Source organism: Stegodyphus dumicola, chromosome 5 (genome assembly GCF_044657685.1).
Source record: "Stegodyphus dumicola isolate Sdum_Otavi_A_Nest chromosome 5, ASM4465768v1".
Taxonomy (NCBI): domain Eukaryota; kingdom Metazoa; phylum Arthropoda; class Arachnida; order Araneae; family Eresidae; genus Stegodyphus; species Stegodyphus dumicola.
In genome coordinates, this window is record NC_140772.1 from 224,948,798 (window position 1) to 224,967,801 (window position 19,004).

The 19,004-nt window shown below is 45.8% G+C and overlaps 1 protein-coding gene and 1 non-coding gene across 2 annotated transcripts in view; both read right to left on the reverse strand.

The window, feature by feature from the left end:
• The window catches only part of LOC118189160 (uncharacterized), a 72,424-nt gene that overhangs the window by 22,291 nt on the left and 31,129 nt on the right, over positions 1–19,004 (reverse strand). Inside the window, exon 3 of the mRNA XM_085817727.1 lies at positions 1,863–12,316. Within this exon, the coding sequence (XP_085673853.1) occupies positions 1,863–12,316 (10,454 nt within the window). The remainder of the gene's footprint in view (positions 1–1,862; positions 12,317–19,004) is intronic.
• On the reverse strand, positions 16,900–16,971 carry TRNAM-CAU (transfer RNA methionine (anticodon CAU)). Its single transcript has one exon. It is a non-coding gene; the product is annotated as a tRNA-Met (tRNA).

The window sequence follows — 19,004 nt, forward strand, 5'->3', positions numbered from 1 at the left end:
CTGACCGGAGACTTGCTTATTGATACTGTATCCCAGTCTATTGATACTGTATCCCAGTCTTTATGTTCCTTACCTCGCCTATGCATGAATGGATATATTTGCTTACTAGAAACGGGACATTTTCTGCAGTTCGCCAGAAGGATTAGAGACAACAAGGAAGCGCGGATTCTTAGTAGTTTCCTTGAAATTTGCATCTGAACGTATTTTCTTATTTAGAGATTTATCAATAACCTCAGTACTTTGGTCGTTTCCATTTGATTTAAGAAGAAACATAGAAGCCATTATTAAAATAGAAATGACTCGGGTCCGACGGCCCCGCCCACCAAGGAGCCCAACAAAGAAACACATAATCCCCTATTAGGGCTAGCCAGATCTATACGCAAACTGAAGCCCCACAGTCGGCTTTCCCGAAAGCAGGTACTCCCGAGAACTTATCCCCAAGCCACTGACACAAGGACTAGTGACCAGCCGATTGACAACTGTGAGGACGACTAAGGTGCCTCCCGTTTAGATGAAGCAGAGGCCAAAGCAGTGTGTTAGGAACAGTACCTCGCCCCTCAGCTACCAGGACCCTCCTTTCCAGCGACACGGGTCTCCACGGCAAACACGTGGGAGGGTTTCTCAAACAAACAAGGATAGTTGCAGTTTCTCGTGGCGAGCCCGAACCTCCGAAGAGGATAACCACAAGGGAGAATGCAAAGAGAAAATGTATCAGGTCAGAGGAGAGGAGACGTAAAAAAGGATAGATCACTGTATCTCTAGGATCGTGACACCTGTCTCACCAAGAAGATGATCCCCTGAAGGGATAGGGTACCTCGGGATTGCCACACCCGTACTCACATAAAGTGAGCCCCTGAGAGGCTTACGGTGAGCGAAGTTCAAAGCTTTCTTTAATTAGTGGAAACGTAGGGAATATAAAAATAAACATTATTATACAGTAATTAATTTGACAGCATATATATGCCACATAAACTCTAAAAAACAACGGTTATTTCTCCCGGGGAGCATTTATGTTTATATACAGCTAAAGGACTCTGTTATCAGAGAACGCTAAATACATAATTTTAACTAGAATTGCATTTCATTCAAAAGCAAATTCCTGATCAATTAAGCAAGTTCCCTATTTCATTGTAGATGGTGCGATATATCCAGTAGTACAGAGACGAATGGATTGAGAGATTTTTTTAATAGTAAAAAAATGTTATGTGACGTTGGTTGATTTATAATATCAGATAATTTAAGAATGCATATATTGTTAAAACGATGGGAGACAATTTTCATCTAACGGCATCATTTGACACTTAAATTTATTCAAGGAGAATTATAAAATTGTGTAATTCACAAGCGTCACAAAACGAAGACTTCACTCAATGGTAATCTCAGAAGTTATATTGAATCTAAAGCTTTCGAGAAGAATTCTTTTCTCCATTTTTAATGAAAAACTTGGATTTAGATAACAACATACTCAAATACGCATAGACCGCGGTGATACAATTGAATTTGAGTTTAATTCAGAATTACGTTTCTATCAGACTTTGGCTTTCTTGATATATATAACAGGAACGAAATTAATGGGAACTTACGTAGCATTGCAGATTTATGTACATAATGTACATGAGAAATTTCAGAGGCTTCGGAAAAACATTAGAAAAATTCGAAAATATTACATATGCAAAAAATACATATCCTTAAAACATAAATGTGGTAATAGCTAGAGAAGAAGACCGCCCTCCTGGCATTGCAGCCTTATGGCTTAGTGGTAATATACATGCGGAGAAAGATATGCAAAATAAATATTAAATTCAAATTTTAAGACCGCAATTAGAATTTATTTTTAAAAAAGGAAGGACATTTGCACTTACCGATTCAAAGAAATCTCCTTCGCTAATTTCATCTTCAAGTATCACTTCGTCTCTGACACTATCACCGTCAAAATTGAATGAATCATACAACTCCCTTTCAGCCGACACAGAGGCAGAAAACTCGTCAGATTCTGACAATGAAAACTCATACGATTCAGAAATTTCTTCAGACATTGTTACAGATGTATCCAAACTTCCAGAAAGACCACCAGAGATAGCAGCACTCGTTGAAACAGAGTCTGAGATGTCTGTGCTAGTCGACAGAGCAAATTCAGCATTAGCGGACGTAGAGACACTACCTGATGCAGAAGCAGAGCCTGAGACGTCTCCTTTATCCGAAGAAGAAAATTCTGCGCTAGCAGATAGAGATTCACTACCTGAAGCAGACACCGAAGATGAGATATCATCGCTAGCCGAAGCAGAAACATCAACATTATCTGACGCAGACGTTGAGAAATCTGCCGAAGTGCTGATGTCAGTCGATGCGCTTGTGCTAAAATGAGCCGATGCGCTAGTACTGATGTCTTCCGATGCGCTGGCACTGAAATGAGCCGATGCGCTAGTACTGATGCCTTCCGATGCGCTGGTACTTATGTCTTCCGATGCGCTGGCACTGAAGTGAGCCGATGCGCTAGTACTGATGTCTTCCGATGCGCTGGCACTGAAATGAGCCGATGAGCTAGTACTGATGTCTTCCGACGCGCTGGCACTGAAATGAGCCGATGCGCTGGTACTGATACCTTCCGATGCGCTGGTACTGATGTCTTCCGATGCGCTGGCACTGAAATGAGCCGATGCGCTGGTACTGATGTCTTCCGATGCGCTGGCACTGAAATGAGCCGATGCGCTAGTACTGATGTCTTCCGATGCGCTGGCACTGAAATGAGCCGATGCGCTGGTACTGAGGTCTTCCGATGCGCTGGCACTGAAATGAGCCGATGCGCTGGTACTGATGTCTTCCGAAGCGCTGGCACTGAAATGAGCCGAAGCGCTGGTACTTATGTCTTCCGATGCGCTGGCACTGAAATGAGCCGATGCGCTCGTACTGATGTCTTCCGATGCGCTAGCACTGAAATGAGCCGATGCGCTCGTACTGGTGTCTTCCGATGCGCTGGCACTGAAATGAGCCGATGAGCTGGTACTGATGTCTTCCGATGCGCTGGCACTGAAATGAGCCGATGCGCTGGTACTGAAATCCGCCGATGCACTAATGACGGCGGATGCGCTAGCACTGATGTCAGCCGAGGCACTGGCACTGAAGTCAGCCGAAGCGCTGGCACTGAAGTCAGCAGATGCACTGGCACTTAAATCAGCCGAAGCGCTGGCACTAAAGTCAGCCGATGCGCTGGCACTGAAGTCAGCCGATGCGCTGGCGCTAAGGCTAGCGGATGCGCTGGCAGTCATGTCAGCCGAAGCGCTAACGCTAAGGCTAGCGGATGCGCTGGCACTCATGTCAGCCGAAGCGCTGGCGCTGAAGTCAGCAGATGCACTGGCGCTGATATCAGTTGAAGCACTGGCACTGAAGTCAGCCGAAGCGCTGGCACTGAAGTCAGCAGATACGCTGGCGCTAAGGCTAGCGGATGCGCTGGCGCTGATGTCAGCCGAGGCACTGGCACTGAAGTCAGCCGAAGCGCTGGCACTGAAGTCTGCAGATGCGCTGGCACTCAAGTCAGCTGATGCGCTACCGCTAAGGCTAGTCGAAGCGCTGGCACTTAAATCAGCCGAAGCGCTGGCACTAAAGTCAGCCGATGCGCTGGCGCTGAAGTCCGCCGATGCGCTGGCACTGAAGTCAGCCGATGCGCTGGCGCTGAGGCTAGCGGATCCGCTGGCACTGAAGTCAGCCGATGCGCTGGCACTGATGTCAGCCGAAGCGCTGGCACTGAAGTCAGCCGAGGCACTGGCACTGAAGTCAGCCGAAGCGCTGGCACTGAAGTCAGCCGATGCGCTGGCACTGAAGTCAGCCGAAGCGCTGGCACTCAAGTCAGCCGATGCGCTGGCGCTGAGGCTAGCGGATGCGCTGGCACTTATGTCAGCCGAAGCGCTGGCACTGAAGTCAGCCGAGGCACTGGCACTGAAGTCAGCCGAAGCGCTGGCACTGAATTCAGCCGAGGCGCTGGCACTGAAGTCACCCGAGGCACTTGCACTGAAGTCAGCCGAAGCGCTGGCACTGAAGTCAGCCGAAGCGCTGGCACTGAAGTCAGCCGAGGCACTGGCACTGAAGTCAGCCGATCCGCTGGCACTGAAGTCAGCCGAGGCACTGGCACTGAAGTCAGCCGAAGCGCTGGCACTGAAGTCAGCCGAGGCACTGGCACTGAAGTCAGCCGAAGCGCTGGCACTGAAGTCAGCCGATGCGCTGGCACTGAAGTCAGCCGAAGCGCTGGCACTCAAGTCAGCCGATGCGCTGGCACTCAAGTCAGCCGATGCGCTGGCGCTGAGGCTAGCGGATGCGCTGGCACTGATGTCAGCCGAAGCGCTGGCACTGAAGTCAGCCGAGGCACTGGCACTGAAGTCAGCCGAGGCGCTGGCACTGAAGTCAGCCGATGCGCTGGCACTGAAGTCAGCCGAAGCGCTGGCACTCAAGTCAGCCGATGCGCTGGCACTCAAGTCAGCCGATGCGCTGGCGCTGAGGCTAGCGGATGCGCTGGCACTGATGTCAGCCGAAGCGCTGGCACTGAAGTCAGCCGAGGCACTGGCACTGAAGTCAGCGGAAGCGCTGGCACTGAAGTCAGCCGATGCGCTGGCACTGAAGTCAGCCGATGCGCTAGCACTCAAGTCAGCCGATGCGCTGGCACTGATGTCAGCCGAAGCGCTGGCACTGAAGTCAGCCGAGGCACTGGCACTGAAGTCAGCCGAAGCGCTGGCACTGAAGTCAGCCGAGGCGCTGGCACTGAAGTCAGCCGAGGCACTTGCACTGACGTCAGCCGAAGCGCTGGCACTGAAGTCAGCCGAAGCGCTGGCACTGAAGTCAGCCGAGGCACTGGCACTGAAGTCAGCCGAAGCGCTGGCACTGAAGTCAGCCGATGCGCTGGCACTGAAGTCAGCGGAGGCACTGGCACTGAAGTCAGCCGAGGCGCTGGCACTGAAGTCAGCCGAGGCACTGGCACTGAAGTCAGCCGAAGCGCTGGCACTCAAGTCAGCCGATGCGCTGGCACTGAAGTCAGCCGAAGCGCTGGCACTCAAGTCAGCCGATGCGCTGGCGCTGAGGCTAGCGGATGCGCTGGCACTGATGTCAGCCGAAGCGCTGGCACTGAAGTCAGCCGAGGCACTGGCACTGAAGTCAGCCGAGGCGCTGGCACTGAAGTCAGCCGAGGCACTGGCACTGAAGTCAGCCGAAGCGCTGGCACTGAAGTCAGCCGATGCGCTGGCACTGAAGTCAGCCGAAGCGCTGGCACTCAAGTCAGCCGATGCGCTGGCACTCAAGTCAGCCGATGCGCTGGCGCTGAGGCTAGCGGATGCGCTGGCACTGATGTCAGCCGAAGCGCTGGCACTGAAGTCAGCCGAGGCACTGGCACTGAAGTCAGCCGAAGCGCTGGCACTGAAGTCAGCCGATGCGCTGGCACTGAAGTCAGCCGATGCGCTAGCACTCAAGTCAGCCGATGCGCTGGCGCTGAGGCTCGCGGATGCGCTGGCACTGATGTCAGCCGAAGCGCTGGCACTGAAGTCAGCCGAGGCACTGGCACTGAAGTCAGCCGAAGCGCTGGCACTGAAGTCAGCCGAGGCGCTGGCACTGAAGTCAGCCGAGGCACTTGCACTGACGTCAGCCGAAGCGCTGGCACTGAAGTCAGCCGAAGCGCTGGCACTGAAGTCAGCCGAGGCACTGGCACTGAAGTCAGCCGAAGCGCTGGCACTGAAGTCAGCCGATGCGCTGGCACTGAAGTCAGCGGAGGCACTGGCACTGAAGTCAGCCGAAGCGCTGGCACTGAAGTCAGCCGAGGCGCTCGCACTGAAGTCAGCCGAGGCACTGGCACTGAAGTCAGCCGAAGCGCTGGCACTGAAGTCAGCCGATGCGCTGGCACTGAAGTCAGCCGAAGCGCTGGCACTGAAGTCAGCCGATGCGCTGGCACTGAAGTCAGCCGAAGCGCTGGCACTGAAGTCAGTCGAAGCGCTGGCACTCAAGTCAGCCGATGCGCTGGCGCTGAGGCTAGCGGATGCGCTGGCACTGATTTCAGCCGAAGCGCTGGCAGTGAAGTCAGCCGAGGCACTGGCACTGAAGTCAGCCGAAGCGCTGGCACTGAAGTCAGCCGATGCGCTGGCACTCAAGTCAGCCGATGCGCTGGCACTCAAGTCAGCTGAGGCGCTGGCGCTAAGGCTAGCCGAAGCGCTGGCACTTAAATCAGCCGAAGCGCTAGCACTAAATTCAGCCGATGCACTGGCACTGATGTCAGCCGAAGCGCTGGCACTGAAGTCAGCCGATGCGCTGGCACTCAAGTCAGCTGAGGCGCTGGCGCTAAGGCTAGCCGAAGCGCTGGCGCTGAGGCTGGCGAATGCGCTGGCACTGAAGTCAGCCGAGGCACTGGCACTCAAGTCAGCCGAAGCGCTGGCACTGAAGTCAGCAGATGCGCTGGCACTGATGTCAGCCGAAGCGCTGGCACTGAAGTCAGCAGATGCGCTGGCGCTGAGGCTAGCAGATGCGCTGGCACTGATGTCAGCCGAAGCGCTGGCACTGATGTCAGCCGAGGCACTGGCACTGATGTCAGCCGAAGCGCTGGCACTGAAGTGAGCAGATGCGCTGGCACTCAAGTCAGCAGATGCGCTAGCGCTAAGACTAGCCGAAGCGCTGGCACTTAAATCAGCCGATGCGCTGGCACTGAAGTCAGCCGAGGCACTGGCACTGAAGTCAGCCGAAGCGCTGGCACTGAAGTCAGCAGAGGCGCTGGCACTGATATCAGCCGAAGCGCTGGCACTGAGGTCAGCGGAGGCGCTGGCACTGAAATCTGCAGATGCGCTGGCACTCAAGTCAGCAGATGCGCTGGCGCTAATACTAGCCGATGCGCTGGCACTGACGTCAGCCGAAGCGCTGGCACTGAAGTCAGCAGATGCGCTAGTGCTAAGGCTAGCTGAAGCGCTGGCGCTGAGACTAGCGGATGCGCTGGCACTGATATCAGCCGAAGCGCTGGCACTAATGTCAGCCGATGCGCTGGCGCTGAAGTCAGCAGATGCGCTAGCGCTAATATCAGCCGATGCGCTGGCACTGAGGCTAGCGGATGCGCTGGCGCTAAGGCTAGCGGATGCGCTGGCGCTGATGTCAGCCGAAGCGCTGGCACTGAGGTCGGCCGAGGCACTGGCACTGAAGTCAGCAGATGCGCTGGCCGAAATATGTAATTCAGCTGATGCACTGGCGGAGGCGGATGCACTTGCTGAAACGTCTAATTTGGCGGAAGCGGATGCACTGGCAGAGGCAGACGCACTTGCCGAAACGTCTAATTTAGCTGATGCGCTGGCCGAGGCGGATGCACTTGCGGAAACATCTAATTCGACAGAAGCACTGGCGGAGGCAGATGCACTCGCCGAAATGTCTAATTCGGCGGATGCACTGGCCGATGCTGATGCACTTGCCGAAATGTCTAATTTGGCGGATGCGGATGCACTGGCAGAGGCAGATGCACTTGCCGAAATATCTAATTCAACTGATGCACTGGCGGAAGCTGATGCACTTGCTGAAACGTCTAATTTGGCGGAAGCGGATGCACTGGCAGAGGCAGAGGCACTTGCCGAAATGTCTACTTCTGCTGATGCGCTAGCGGATGCAGAAGCACTGGCAGAGGCAGATGCACTTGCCGAAACATCTAATTCAGCTGATGCACTGGCAGAGGCAGACGCACTTGCCGAAACGTCTAATTTAGCTGATGCGCTGGCCGAGGCGGATGCACTTGCGGAAACATCTAATTCGACAGAAGCACTGGCGGAGGCAGATGCACTCGCCGAAATGTCTAATTCGGCGGATGCACTGGCCGATGCTGATGCACTTGCCGAAATGTCTAATTTGGCGGATGCGGATGCACTGGCAGAGGCAGATGCACTTGCCGAAATATCTAATTCAACTGATGCACTGGCGGAAGCTGATGCACTTGCTGAAACGTCTAATTTGGCGGAAGCGGATGCACTGGCAGAGGCAGAGGCACTTGCCGAAATGTCTACTTCTGCTGATGCGCTAGCGGATGCAGAAGCACTGGCAGAGGCAGATGCACTTGCCGAAACATCTAATTCAGCTGATGCACTGGCAGAGGCAGACGCACTTGCCGAAATGTCTAATTTAGCTGATGCGCTAGCGGATGCAGAAGCACTGGCAGAGGCAGATGCACTTGCGGAAACATCTAATTCCGCAGAAGCACTGGCGGAGGCAGATGCACTTGCCGAAAGGTCTAATTTAGCTTTTGCACTGGCGTAGGCAGACGCACTTGCCGAAATGTCAAATACGGCGGACGCACTGGCAGAGGCAGACGCACTTGCTGAAATGTCTAATTCAGCTGATGCACTGGCGGAGGCAGAAGCACTTGCCGAAATATCTAATTCAGCTGAGGCACTGGCGGAGGCGGATGCACTTGCTGAAACGTCTAATTTGGCGGAAGCGGATGCACTGGCAGAGGCAGACGCACTTGCCGAAACGTCTAATTTAGCTGATGCGCTGGCGGATGCAGAAGCACTGGCGGAGGCAGATGCACTTGCCGAAACATCTAATTCAGCTGATGCACTGGCGGAGGCGGATGCACTTGCTGAAACGTCTAATTTGGCGGAAGCGGATGCACTGGCAGAGGCAGACGCACTTGCCGAAATGTCTAATTCGGCGGACGCACTGGCAGAAGCAGACGCACTTGCTGATATGTCTAATTCAGCTGATGCACTGGCAGAGGCAGAAGCACTTGCCGAAACGTCTAATTTAGCTGATGCGCTGGCGGATGCAGAAGCACTGGCGGAGGCAGATGCACTTGCCGAAACATCTAATTCAGCTGATGCACTGGCGGAGGCGGATGCACTTGCTGAAACGTCTAATTTGGCGGAAGCGGATGCACTGGCAGAGGCAGACGCACTTGCCGAAATGTCTAATTCGGCGGATGCACTGGCCGATGCTGATGCACTTGCCGAAATGTCTAATTTGGCGGATGCGGATGCACTAGCGGACACATCTAATTTGGCGGATGCACTGGCAGAGGCAGATGCACTTGCCGAAATATCTAATTCAGCTGAAGCACTTGCGGAGGCGGATGCACTTGCTGAAACGTCTAATTTGGCGGAAGCGGATGCACTGGCAGAGGCAGACGCACTTGCCGAAACGTCTAATTTAGCTGATGCGCTGGCGGATGCAGAAGCACTGGCAGAGGCAGATGCACTTGCCGAAATGTCTAATTCAGCTGATGCACTGGCCGAGGCGGATGCACTTGCGGAAACATCTAATTCGACAGAAGCACTGGCGGAGGCAGATGCACTCGCCGAAATGTCTAATTCGGCGGATGCAGTGGCGGAAGCTGATGCACTTGCTGAAACGTCTAATTTGGCGGAAGCGGATGCACTGGCAGAGGCAGAGGCACTTGCCGAAATGTCTACTTCTGCTGATGCGCTAGCGGATGCAGAAGCACTGGCAGAGGCAGATGCACTTGCCGAAACATCTAATTCAGCTGATGCACTGGCAGAGGCAGACGCACTTGCCGAAATGTCTAATTTAGCTTTTGCACTGGCGTAGGCAGACGCACTTGCCGAAATGTCAAATACGGCGGACGCACTGGCAGAGGCAGACGCACTTGCTGAAATGTCTAATTCAGCTGATGCACTGGCGGAGGCAGAAGCACTTGCCGAAATATCTAATTCAGCTGATGCACTGGCGGAGGCGGATGCACTTGCTGAAACGTCTAATTTGGCGGAAGCGGATGCACTGGCAGAGGCAGACGCACTTGCCGAAACGTCTAATTTAGCTGATGCGCTGGCGGATGCAGAAGCACTGGCGGAGGCAGATGCACTTGCCGAAACATCTAATTCAGCTGATGCACTGGCGGAGGCGTATGCACTTGCTGAAACGTCTAATTTGGCGGAAGCGGATGCACTGGCAGAGGCAGACGCACTTGCCGAAATGTCTAATTCGGCGGACGCACTGGCAGAAGCAGACGCACTTGCTGATATGTCTAATTCAGCTGATGCACTGGCAGAGGCAGAAGCACTTGCCGAAACGTCTAATTTAGCTGATGCGCTGGCGGATGCAGAAGCACTGGCGGAGGCAGATGCACTTGCCGAAACATCTAATTCAGCTGATGCACTGGCGGAGGCGGATGCACTTGCTGAAACGTCTAATTTGGCGGAAGCGGATGCACTGGCAGAGGCAGACGCACTTGCCGAAATGTCTAATTCGGCGGATGCACTGGCCGATGCTGATGCACTTGCCGAAATGTCTAATTTGGCGGATGCGGATGCACTAGCGGACACATCTAATTTGGCGGATGCACTGGCAGAGGCAGATGCACTTGCCGAAATATCTAATTCAGCTGAAGCACTTGCGGAGGCGGATGCACTTGCTGAAACGTCTAATTTAGCTGATGCGCTGGCGGATGCAGAAGCACTGGCAGAGGCAGATGCACTTGCCGAAATGTCTAATTCGGCGGACGCACTGGCAGAGGCAGACGCACTTGCTGAAATGTCTAATTCAGCTGATGCACTGGCGGAGGCAGAAGCACTTGCCGAAACGTCTAATTTGGCGGAAGCGGATGCACTGGCAGAGGCAGACGCACTTGCCGAAACGTCTAATTTAGCTGATGCGCTGGCGGATGCAGAAGCACTGGCAGAGGCGGATGCACTTGCTGAAACGTCTAATTTGGCGGATGCGGATGCACTAGCGGACACATCTAATTTGGCGGATGCACTGGCAGAGGCAGATGCACTTGCCGAAATATCTAATTCAGCTGATGCACTGGCGGAGGCGGATGCACTTGCTGAAACGTCTAATTTGGCGGAAGCGGATGCACTGGCAGAGGCAGACGCACTTGCCGAAATGTCTACTTCTGCTGATGCACTGGCGGAGGCAGAAGCACTTGCCGAAATATCTAATTCAGCTGATGCACTGGCGGACGCGGATGCACTTGCTGAAATGTCTAATTTGGCGGAAGCGGATGCGCTGGCAGAGGCAGACGCACTTGCCGAAACGTCTAATTTAGCTGATGCGCTGGCGGATGCAGAAGCACTGGCAGAGGCGGATGCACTTGCGGAAACATCTAATTCGGCAGAAGCACTGGCGGAGGCAGATGCACTTGCCGAAAGGTCTAATTTGGCGGATGCGGATGCACTAGCGGAAACATCTAATTCAGCTGATGCACTGGCGGAGGCGGATGCACTTGCTGAAACGTCTAATTTGGCGGAAGCGGATGCACTGGCAGAGGCAGACGCACTTGCCGAAATGTCTACTTCTGCTGATGCACTGGCGGAGGCAGATGCACTTGCCGAAATGTCCAATTCCGCGGACGCACTGGCAGAGGCAGACGCACTTGCTGAAATGTCTAATTCAGCTGATGCACTGGCGGAGGCAGAAGCACTTGCCGAAATGTCCAATTCAGCTGATGCGCTTGCGGAGGCGGATGCACTTGCCGAAATGTCTAATTCCGCGGATGCACTAGCGGAGACGGACGCACTAGCGGAAATGTCTAATTCGGCGGATGCACTGGCGGAGGCGGATGCACTTGCCGAAATGTCTAATTCAGCTGATGCGCTGGCGGAGGCGGAAGCACTTGCCGAAACGTCTAATTTGGCGGAAGCGGATGCACTGGCAGAGGCAGATGCACTTGCCGAAACGTCTAATTCTGCGGATGCACTGGCGGAAGCAGAGGCACTTGCCGAAACGTCTAATTTCGCGGAAGCGGATGCACTGGCAGAGGCAGATGCACTTGCCGAAACGTCTAATTCTGCGGATGCACTGGCGGAGGCAGATGCACTTGCCGAAACGTCTAATTTAGCGGAAGCGGATGCACTGGCAGAGGCAGATGCGCTTGCCGAAATGCTTATTTCTGCTGATGCACTGGCGGAGGCAGATGCACTTGCCGAAATGTCTAATTTAGCTGATGCGCTGGCGGAGGCGGATGCACTTGCCGCAAGGTCTAATTTGGCAGAGGCTGATGCACTTGCCGCAACGTTCAATTCGGCAGAGGCGGATGCACTTGCCGCAAGGTCTATTTTGGCAGAGGCGGAAGCACTTGCCGCAAGGTCTAATTTGGCAGAGGCGGATGCACTTGCCGCAAGGTCTAATTTGGCAGAGGCTGATGCACTTGCCGCAACGTCCAATTCGGCAGAGGCGGATGCACTTGCCGCAAGGTCTAATTTGGCAGTGGCTGATGCACTTGCCGCGACGTCCAATTCGGCAGAGGCGGATGCGCTTGCATGAGCTGAAACACCAACCTCCACTTCTGTTCCGACGTCAACTTTTATGCCTGCACCGACATTTGCACTAAAGTCTAGTGGTCCACCGATATCAAATTCCAGAGCTGTAATTAAAATCGAGTTTTAATTAATTCTAATTTTTCATGCATTTATAAGTATTACGTTTGATAAGTGAAATTCAAATCTATTTAAATAATATCTTAAATATCACATTTTTATGTTATTTATTTCAATATTTCAAACTATTTAAATATTAATGTACCAGTAAAAGTACAATCCTGTTTTGTCCAAAAGATAAATATAAATTTTTTTGTGCTCTCTTTCATAACAAAAGTGGACTTGCTTCTGCTAGTGACTTTTGTGGTAGAACGTCTAATGGAATTGACTGTGCCTTCAAAGATGGGATATACTCAGTTAGATTTTATGAAGCTTTATATAATACCTTCCATATTCACCTAAATGTGTGTAAGTTATAAGAAAATTCTGCATTACTGATAGTGTACACAAATTGTACCAGAAATATAAAAAGTGTAAACTTATGATCATTGTCTGAAATGTTACGAAAATAACTGTTGCGGTTAATGATTTCCCTGTATTTACGTAGCAGATTACTGAGTTGCTAGGCCGAAATCTGCTTTGACAGAGTCTTATAATATATCATGTTTTTTTTTATTACAAAAGTTTTAATCTGATAGAAAATTAAAAATTTAATATATATGTAAGTTTTGCGTATATTAAAATTTTATTTTCCCGCTTATTTTTATTTACCATCTCTTCAAAATAGCATTAAAAATCAACCCTGGAATAGTTTTCTTACGTGTACTGAAGCTTTCAGAACATTTATTGCATTTCAACCTCTTTCCTTTCTAGTGCATTCGGTATATAGAACTGTTATAATTGTGTTTATAAATTGTTATTATTATTATTTGTTTGCTGTATCAGATATATACGAGCAGATTTCTTGAGAGTGCTTTTATTTCTAATGTGTTTGTATATGTTTTATTATGTAAGTAAATAAAACGTTTTACGAGTATAAAAAATTATTATGGGTCCTTCAAATTATAATAAGTTTTCTTAACTCAAAAATTGTGAAATTCTTTGAAAATTATTACTGTTTGTCTGATTAAAGATATATGCTAATAGCCTGTTCATCGCAACGACATTATACTACTTAAACTTGTTTGCAGTAAGAAACATGAAATTTCATTATTCATGTTTCTTACTACAAACATGTTTAAGTAATAAGTATAGTTTAAAGTTTAAGTAGTTAGGTAAGCATCTTTACCGAGATTCGCCAGGCGTTTGCCGGACGTACTTCCAATTACACCCCGAAGGCACTCTTTGGGAGGGGCAAAATTTCTTACGTGCTTAATGAACTGGGAATAATTTTCATAATTTCTCCATTAGTATTTAATTCTTTTTTCGGGTAGGTGAGCTAGGGTTCTTGGTAAAGCTTGAGTATCACTATCATTTAGTAGAAATTCCAGAAATCAAAACTTTAAAAAAATTGTGAATGTCTTAAATTGGCAAAATTAACTAATGAATTTATATTACGAATTTTAGTTATGAGGAGTAATATCTAAGGATTGAATTTTGACAAATATTTCCCGACACTTCTCAGATTTTCAACAAAAGTTCGTTCATTACATCAACCTGTCTTTCTACTGGGCCGATTGACAACTTGCATTTCTCCTGTCTCGAAAGCGTGACTTAGGATATGTATTAGATTTACATATAGCATTGTTCTAATATAGGTATTATGGCAGAAAATCGGATTTTTTCTGAAATGATATGCCAATTATTTTTTCCATATTTCGATTCTACGACTCCAATTATGCCAAACTACCAAATTTTGTAAAATTCGCAAGAGCAGTTTTTAAAAATTTAGCTCTCAGAATTTTAACTCCTCAATGTACATTGAATTTGGTATATATTTTTTAATCTCTCTTTTCTTATTAAACTTACTTGATACTTCCTTTCACAAATCGCAAGTTAGGTTCATTCCAAACAAAATTCACTTATTTTTTATGAATTATTTTTAAAAATTTTTTATAAATTTTTCGAAAAACATTCTGAATTATAATCTATAAAATTTTACCGTCATCTTAAAGTATGTAATTTTAGTACTAAATTATAAGTCTAAAGTAGTATTTTTAGTATGTATTTTTTATATGTAGTTAGATGTATTTTTAAGCATACCTACAAAAAAATTAGAGTTTTTGATTCAAAAACTTCTGAAGATATACGTCATATATTAAAAAGTTCACCGAGTGAATTATACTTGGCGCAAAATAAAAAAAAACGCGCCAAGTTAAATGTTTGAATTTTTCGGTAAATTTCGCTCGAAATTTTACAAAATTTAATATTTAGGTATAATATGAGTCGTAGAATTGAAATGTATAAAAAAAATTGTCATGTTATTTCAGAAATAGCCCGATTTTTGTGTCAAAATATGTATATTAAAACAATGCTATATATAAATCTAATATATATCCTAAGTCACGCTTTCGATGCAATTTGAATTTCGTCAATCGGCCCAGGAGAACGCGAGATAGAGAACTGTCCCTTTTTTTTTTTTTTTTTTCACGGTCTACAAATGAAATAGTATTTAGTGACAAAATTATGAATTCAAACCCAAATGATCAAACGTCAGGGATTGTAGATGAAGTGGGACATTCACAATTAACAAAAGAATTTTAACATATAATGCTGTTTAATATTACGCAAGACTTTACTTCTGAAAGAAACAAGCAGTTTAACGAATGTCTTCATTGGAAGTCCTTCATGTTGTTCTGCTAGCTTAAGTTGTATTATCTCTTTCCACATCGCATGCCTTCGTGGTGTAACTAGAAGAATGCTCGAAACATATTCAGGAGGTGCGACGTTCGATTCCCAGCGAGTGTAATGCATATGTTTCACGTTCCAGCATCGATATAACCTAAAGACTTTAAAAGCTCTACAAAACACTGGCTAGCTTGTCTCTTTAGCCTCGAAAGCTCGTGCATTCAATGATTTAAAAAGAAGCAAAGACTTCGTTTTCGCACAAAACTTTGAAATATGTTTATCTTTGCCAGCTTTAAATCTATATGCAGGTCTAAAAATTCTCAAAAGTTGTTAAAAAAAGATTCCTCTCCTTCACACCGAAGACTTCTTTTGAATTATGCCATTTTTCTTTCCTACAAAATCGTTTAACCGCCTAAACCTATAAGTTGCTGTGTAGTCATCTGAGACAAACGCGCCAACAAACTTGATCTTGTTTAGTAAAACAGGACTGTTCAATTTCGGCTTTTCCATGGAAGTTATGAAGATCGCTTTTTTACTTTCATCCAAAGACGTTAATCATTCTCATGAAGATTCTTCGCCAGGGCCGGATTTAGACTTGATAAGGCTCTAAGCTATTTGAGATATGGGAACATTTATATAAGTTCAAATATTAAATGTGATAAATAGGATTTTTGAGGCCACCTAAGCTATAGCTTTTGTGGCTTATACGTAAATCCTGCACTGCTATTCGCATTTTCTGTGATTATGAAAGAACTCATTGGAAATGGTTTTTGGATTTGATCTTCAAGTCAACTATGGTTTTCCGATATTAATCAGCTTAACAGCTTTTCTATAAAGCTTAAATTTTGGTGACGGAGCACTTGGCGGTAGCGAAATTGGCATTTTTGTTCACATCGTAACATCTCTTGTATAGTGGACGCTTTCATTTCATAAATTTTAGCAACTAATGCCAAGATTTTGCGCTATTATTTATATGACAACTTGATTTTTTTAATAAAGTTGAGAAAGTTTACTTTCTCATCACCAGCCCTATGTAAAATGAAAAGGCTCTGTAAGCAACGAGTACGTAATATTCATGAAATTAAAAACCAATCACACTAGCGCCAGAAATTTCAAAATTCTTAAAAACTGCTGAGGGCTGAGAATTCGATCCCAAACGAACGGGCTTGCCAGATGGTTTGTTTCTTGTTTTTCTCTTGTGTAATGTAAAGCCAATTTTACTTAGAAAGCTTTCCATGAAGGCAACCCTCACTTTAGGCAGATACCCATATAGTTTCGCATTTCGACCGCCCTAGTTGCATTTCGACCCATATAGTTTTTATGTTTTTCTACATGTTTCCCTTATGTAAATTTCTAAAATTATTTAATTTTTTTTACTTTGTAAATTTATTGCATTAGATCTTTTCTTCCTGTAAATTATATCCCGCTTTTATATATCATATATTTAACTTGTGTTGTTAAAATAACTCAATTTCCTTATTAACAGACTTAGCTAGAGAAAAATATGTCTTATAGGTTAGGTTATTTCAATATCGCAAAACCCACAAGGACTACCTATATAAGAGGAGGGATGCTTTGTGGAGGACTTTCTAAAGGAAACTAGTTAGTATAAACCTTACATATTAAGAAAAACATCAAAACTAACTATACAAAAGTGTTTCTTACTGGAGAGGTTAAGAGAATATAATTATGATATTCATTTTTAAACATATATATAAATTATTTAAACGATAACAATATAAAAATAAGAAAATTACATTTCATGGTTACTTATATATGAAGGAAGTTAAGATCTCACTTCTGACAAAAGAGTGTAAATTAATAGTAATTTCTCTCCAAAAGTACAAGTTGTAGATGTACATTAGGTATTTTTTTGGAAGCAGGAGAAGTGAAAGACGAGCAAGGCCTTCTCCGGGAATCGAACCCGGACCTCTGGAATATGCGCCCAGCGTGCTGACCACTACACTACGAAGGCATGTTAAGAAGGCGGGAGAAACACTTTATATACTCCTCCTTTTAGAGGGCGACTGGAGTTTCAGGGGACCCAATCGCCAAATCATGGGTGTGGAGAATCGTTATCCACACCCTTTTAGTTCGAGCGCCACTGTAGAGCCGTTATGTATTTTTTGGAAGCAAGACAAAGGAAAAATGAGCAACGCCTTTCCCGGGAATCAAACCACGGACCTCTGGAATACGCGCCTAGTGTGCTGACCACTGCACTACGAAGGCATTTTAAGAAGGCGGGAGAAATACCTTATAAAGTTATTTCATTTTATAAAGAAACTGGATTTTCACAGAATTTAACCTATTGCAGAACATTTTATAAATATAATGAAAATTACTATTATTCAAAACTTTTATTTAAGCCACATGACCGATAAACTTTATCTGAAACAATAATTTTAATATTTAAATTAATATATTTCACTTCTGAAAACAAGATACTTTGTTTTGTTTTTAGAAATTTAAAAATTACGTCTAGCTTAATTATCTAACCTAATCACGTCTAATTTTGCTTTAATGTATCACATTCAGAAATAAACAATGCAAAGGTATGTAATTTCTGCAACCTCGTTTTAAAAATTAGAAAATTAAGAAAGGAATCTTTCGCGAAGAAATTTAAATGTTTTACCGCGCTAACTTCGACTTTTACATATTATAAAACATTGATTCATTAAAGTGAAGTCTTTACCACAATCCAGGAGAAGAAAAAATGATTGTAAGGGGAAATATAACTTCATGAAATTCTTTTCATCGGAACAGACCTCATGTTTGCCGCATTTAAACAAATGCATAAATTTCTGTCTAAAATTTGTTTATAGCAGAAAGGCTAATCCTGGCGAGTCAATCGAAGGAACTGAAAACTCTAGATAATTGGGCTGCTTTTTACTGTTACCTACCAATTAATATTAAATACTTTTTTTAATGTAATAGAGGGAGTTTCATGTTTTCGCTATTTTTTAATTTTAAAAAAAGTTGTAAATTTATGTAGTTGGAAAATGAAATCATCTTTCGCGTGTAACACAATATAAATTGCGCCTTTTGATTCCGACAAAATTAAGTAGTCGAATTACTTTTATTTCCATAATTAACTGGAGTTTCCGAATTTTCCGAATCCTCATCTTTGCTCTGTGAAATAATATTAAAATAATTACAGATGTCCAAGTTAAAACATGACTCTGATTTCATTCTATTTTGCAGAAATTTGTGGATAGTAAAGAATCTTCATTGATGTTTATCGCACTGCTACGAAGTTCATACATCTCTGGTATTTTTCTTGATCTAATCGCTTCATTCTAAATAACAATTTTTAAATTTCGCTTCAATAATTTTAAATTAGTTATTACTGCTGTCATATACGTCAGTATACAGTTAAGTGTTTACTCCAGTAGGTGTTAATTAAATACTGTAATTTACGAAGTTTTCCACCTCAGCGGCTGAGTTTCGTTCAATCTACCGTATGAGCTATTGACATTATTTAAGCATTGCTATGACAGTTAAAGTACAGTGTATATTCTCAGAAGCGAGTAATACAGATTGTCCATAGAAACAATAATTGTTATTTTGAACTGGAATTATTAATTCATGCAATTTTTTATGCCTTTGCATAATAAACTATGTAAAACTGTATTAAGTTTACATTTTAATTACTACGAGAACAGAAATACGTATTCAGGAAATTCAGAAGTATTTAAAATAAGTGATTCACATCAATCAGCTAATGAAACGACATTTTTACAAATATTTAAATACTTTGAAAATTTGCACTGTAAGAAAGTTACCTGAAATTAATAGCTTAAACATCTCAGAAAATAGTAGTTCGTCAATGAAGAAATAATGGTGAAAGGGAAGGGCACATTTTTGTAACTAATATAACTAAATATAAATATATATTTTTTGTTATTTAGTTTCCAGAACCACTGATTTGTGTACTTATAACTATTCGTTCAGTATTGCAGATTAAACAAAAAATTGATAATTTGAAAACTAAGGTGGCAGTTAATTAAT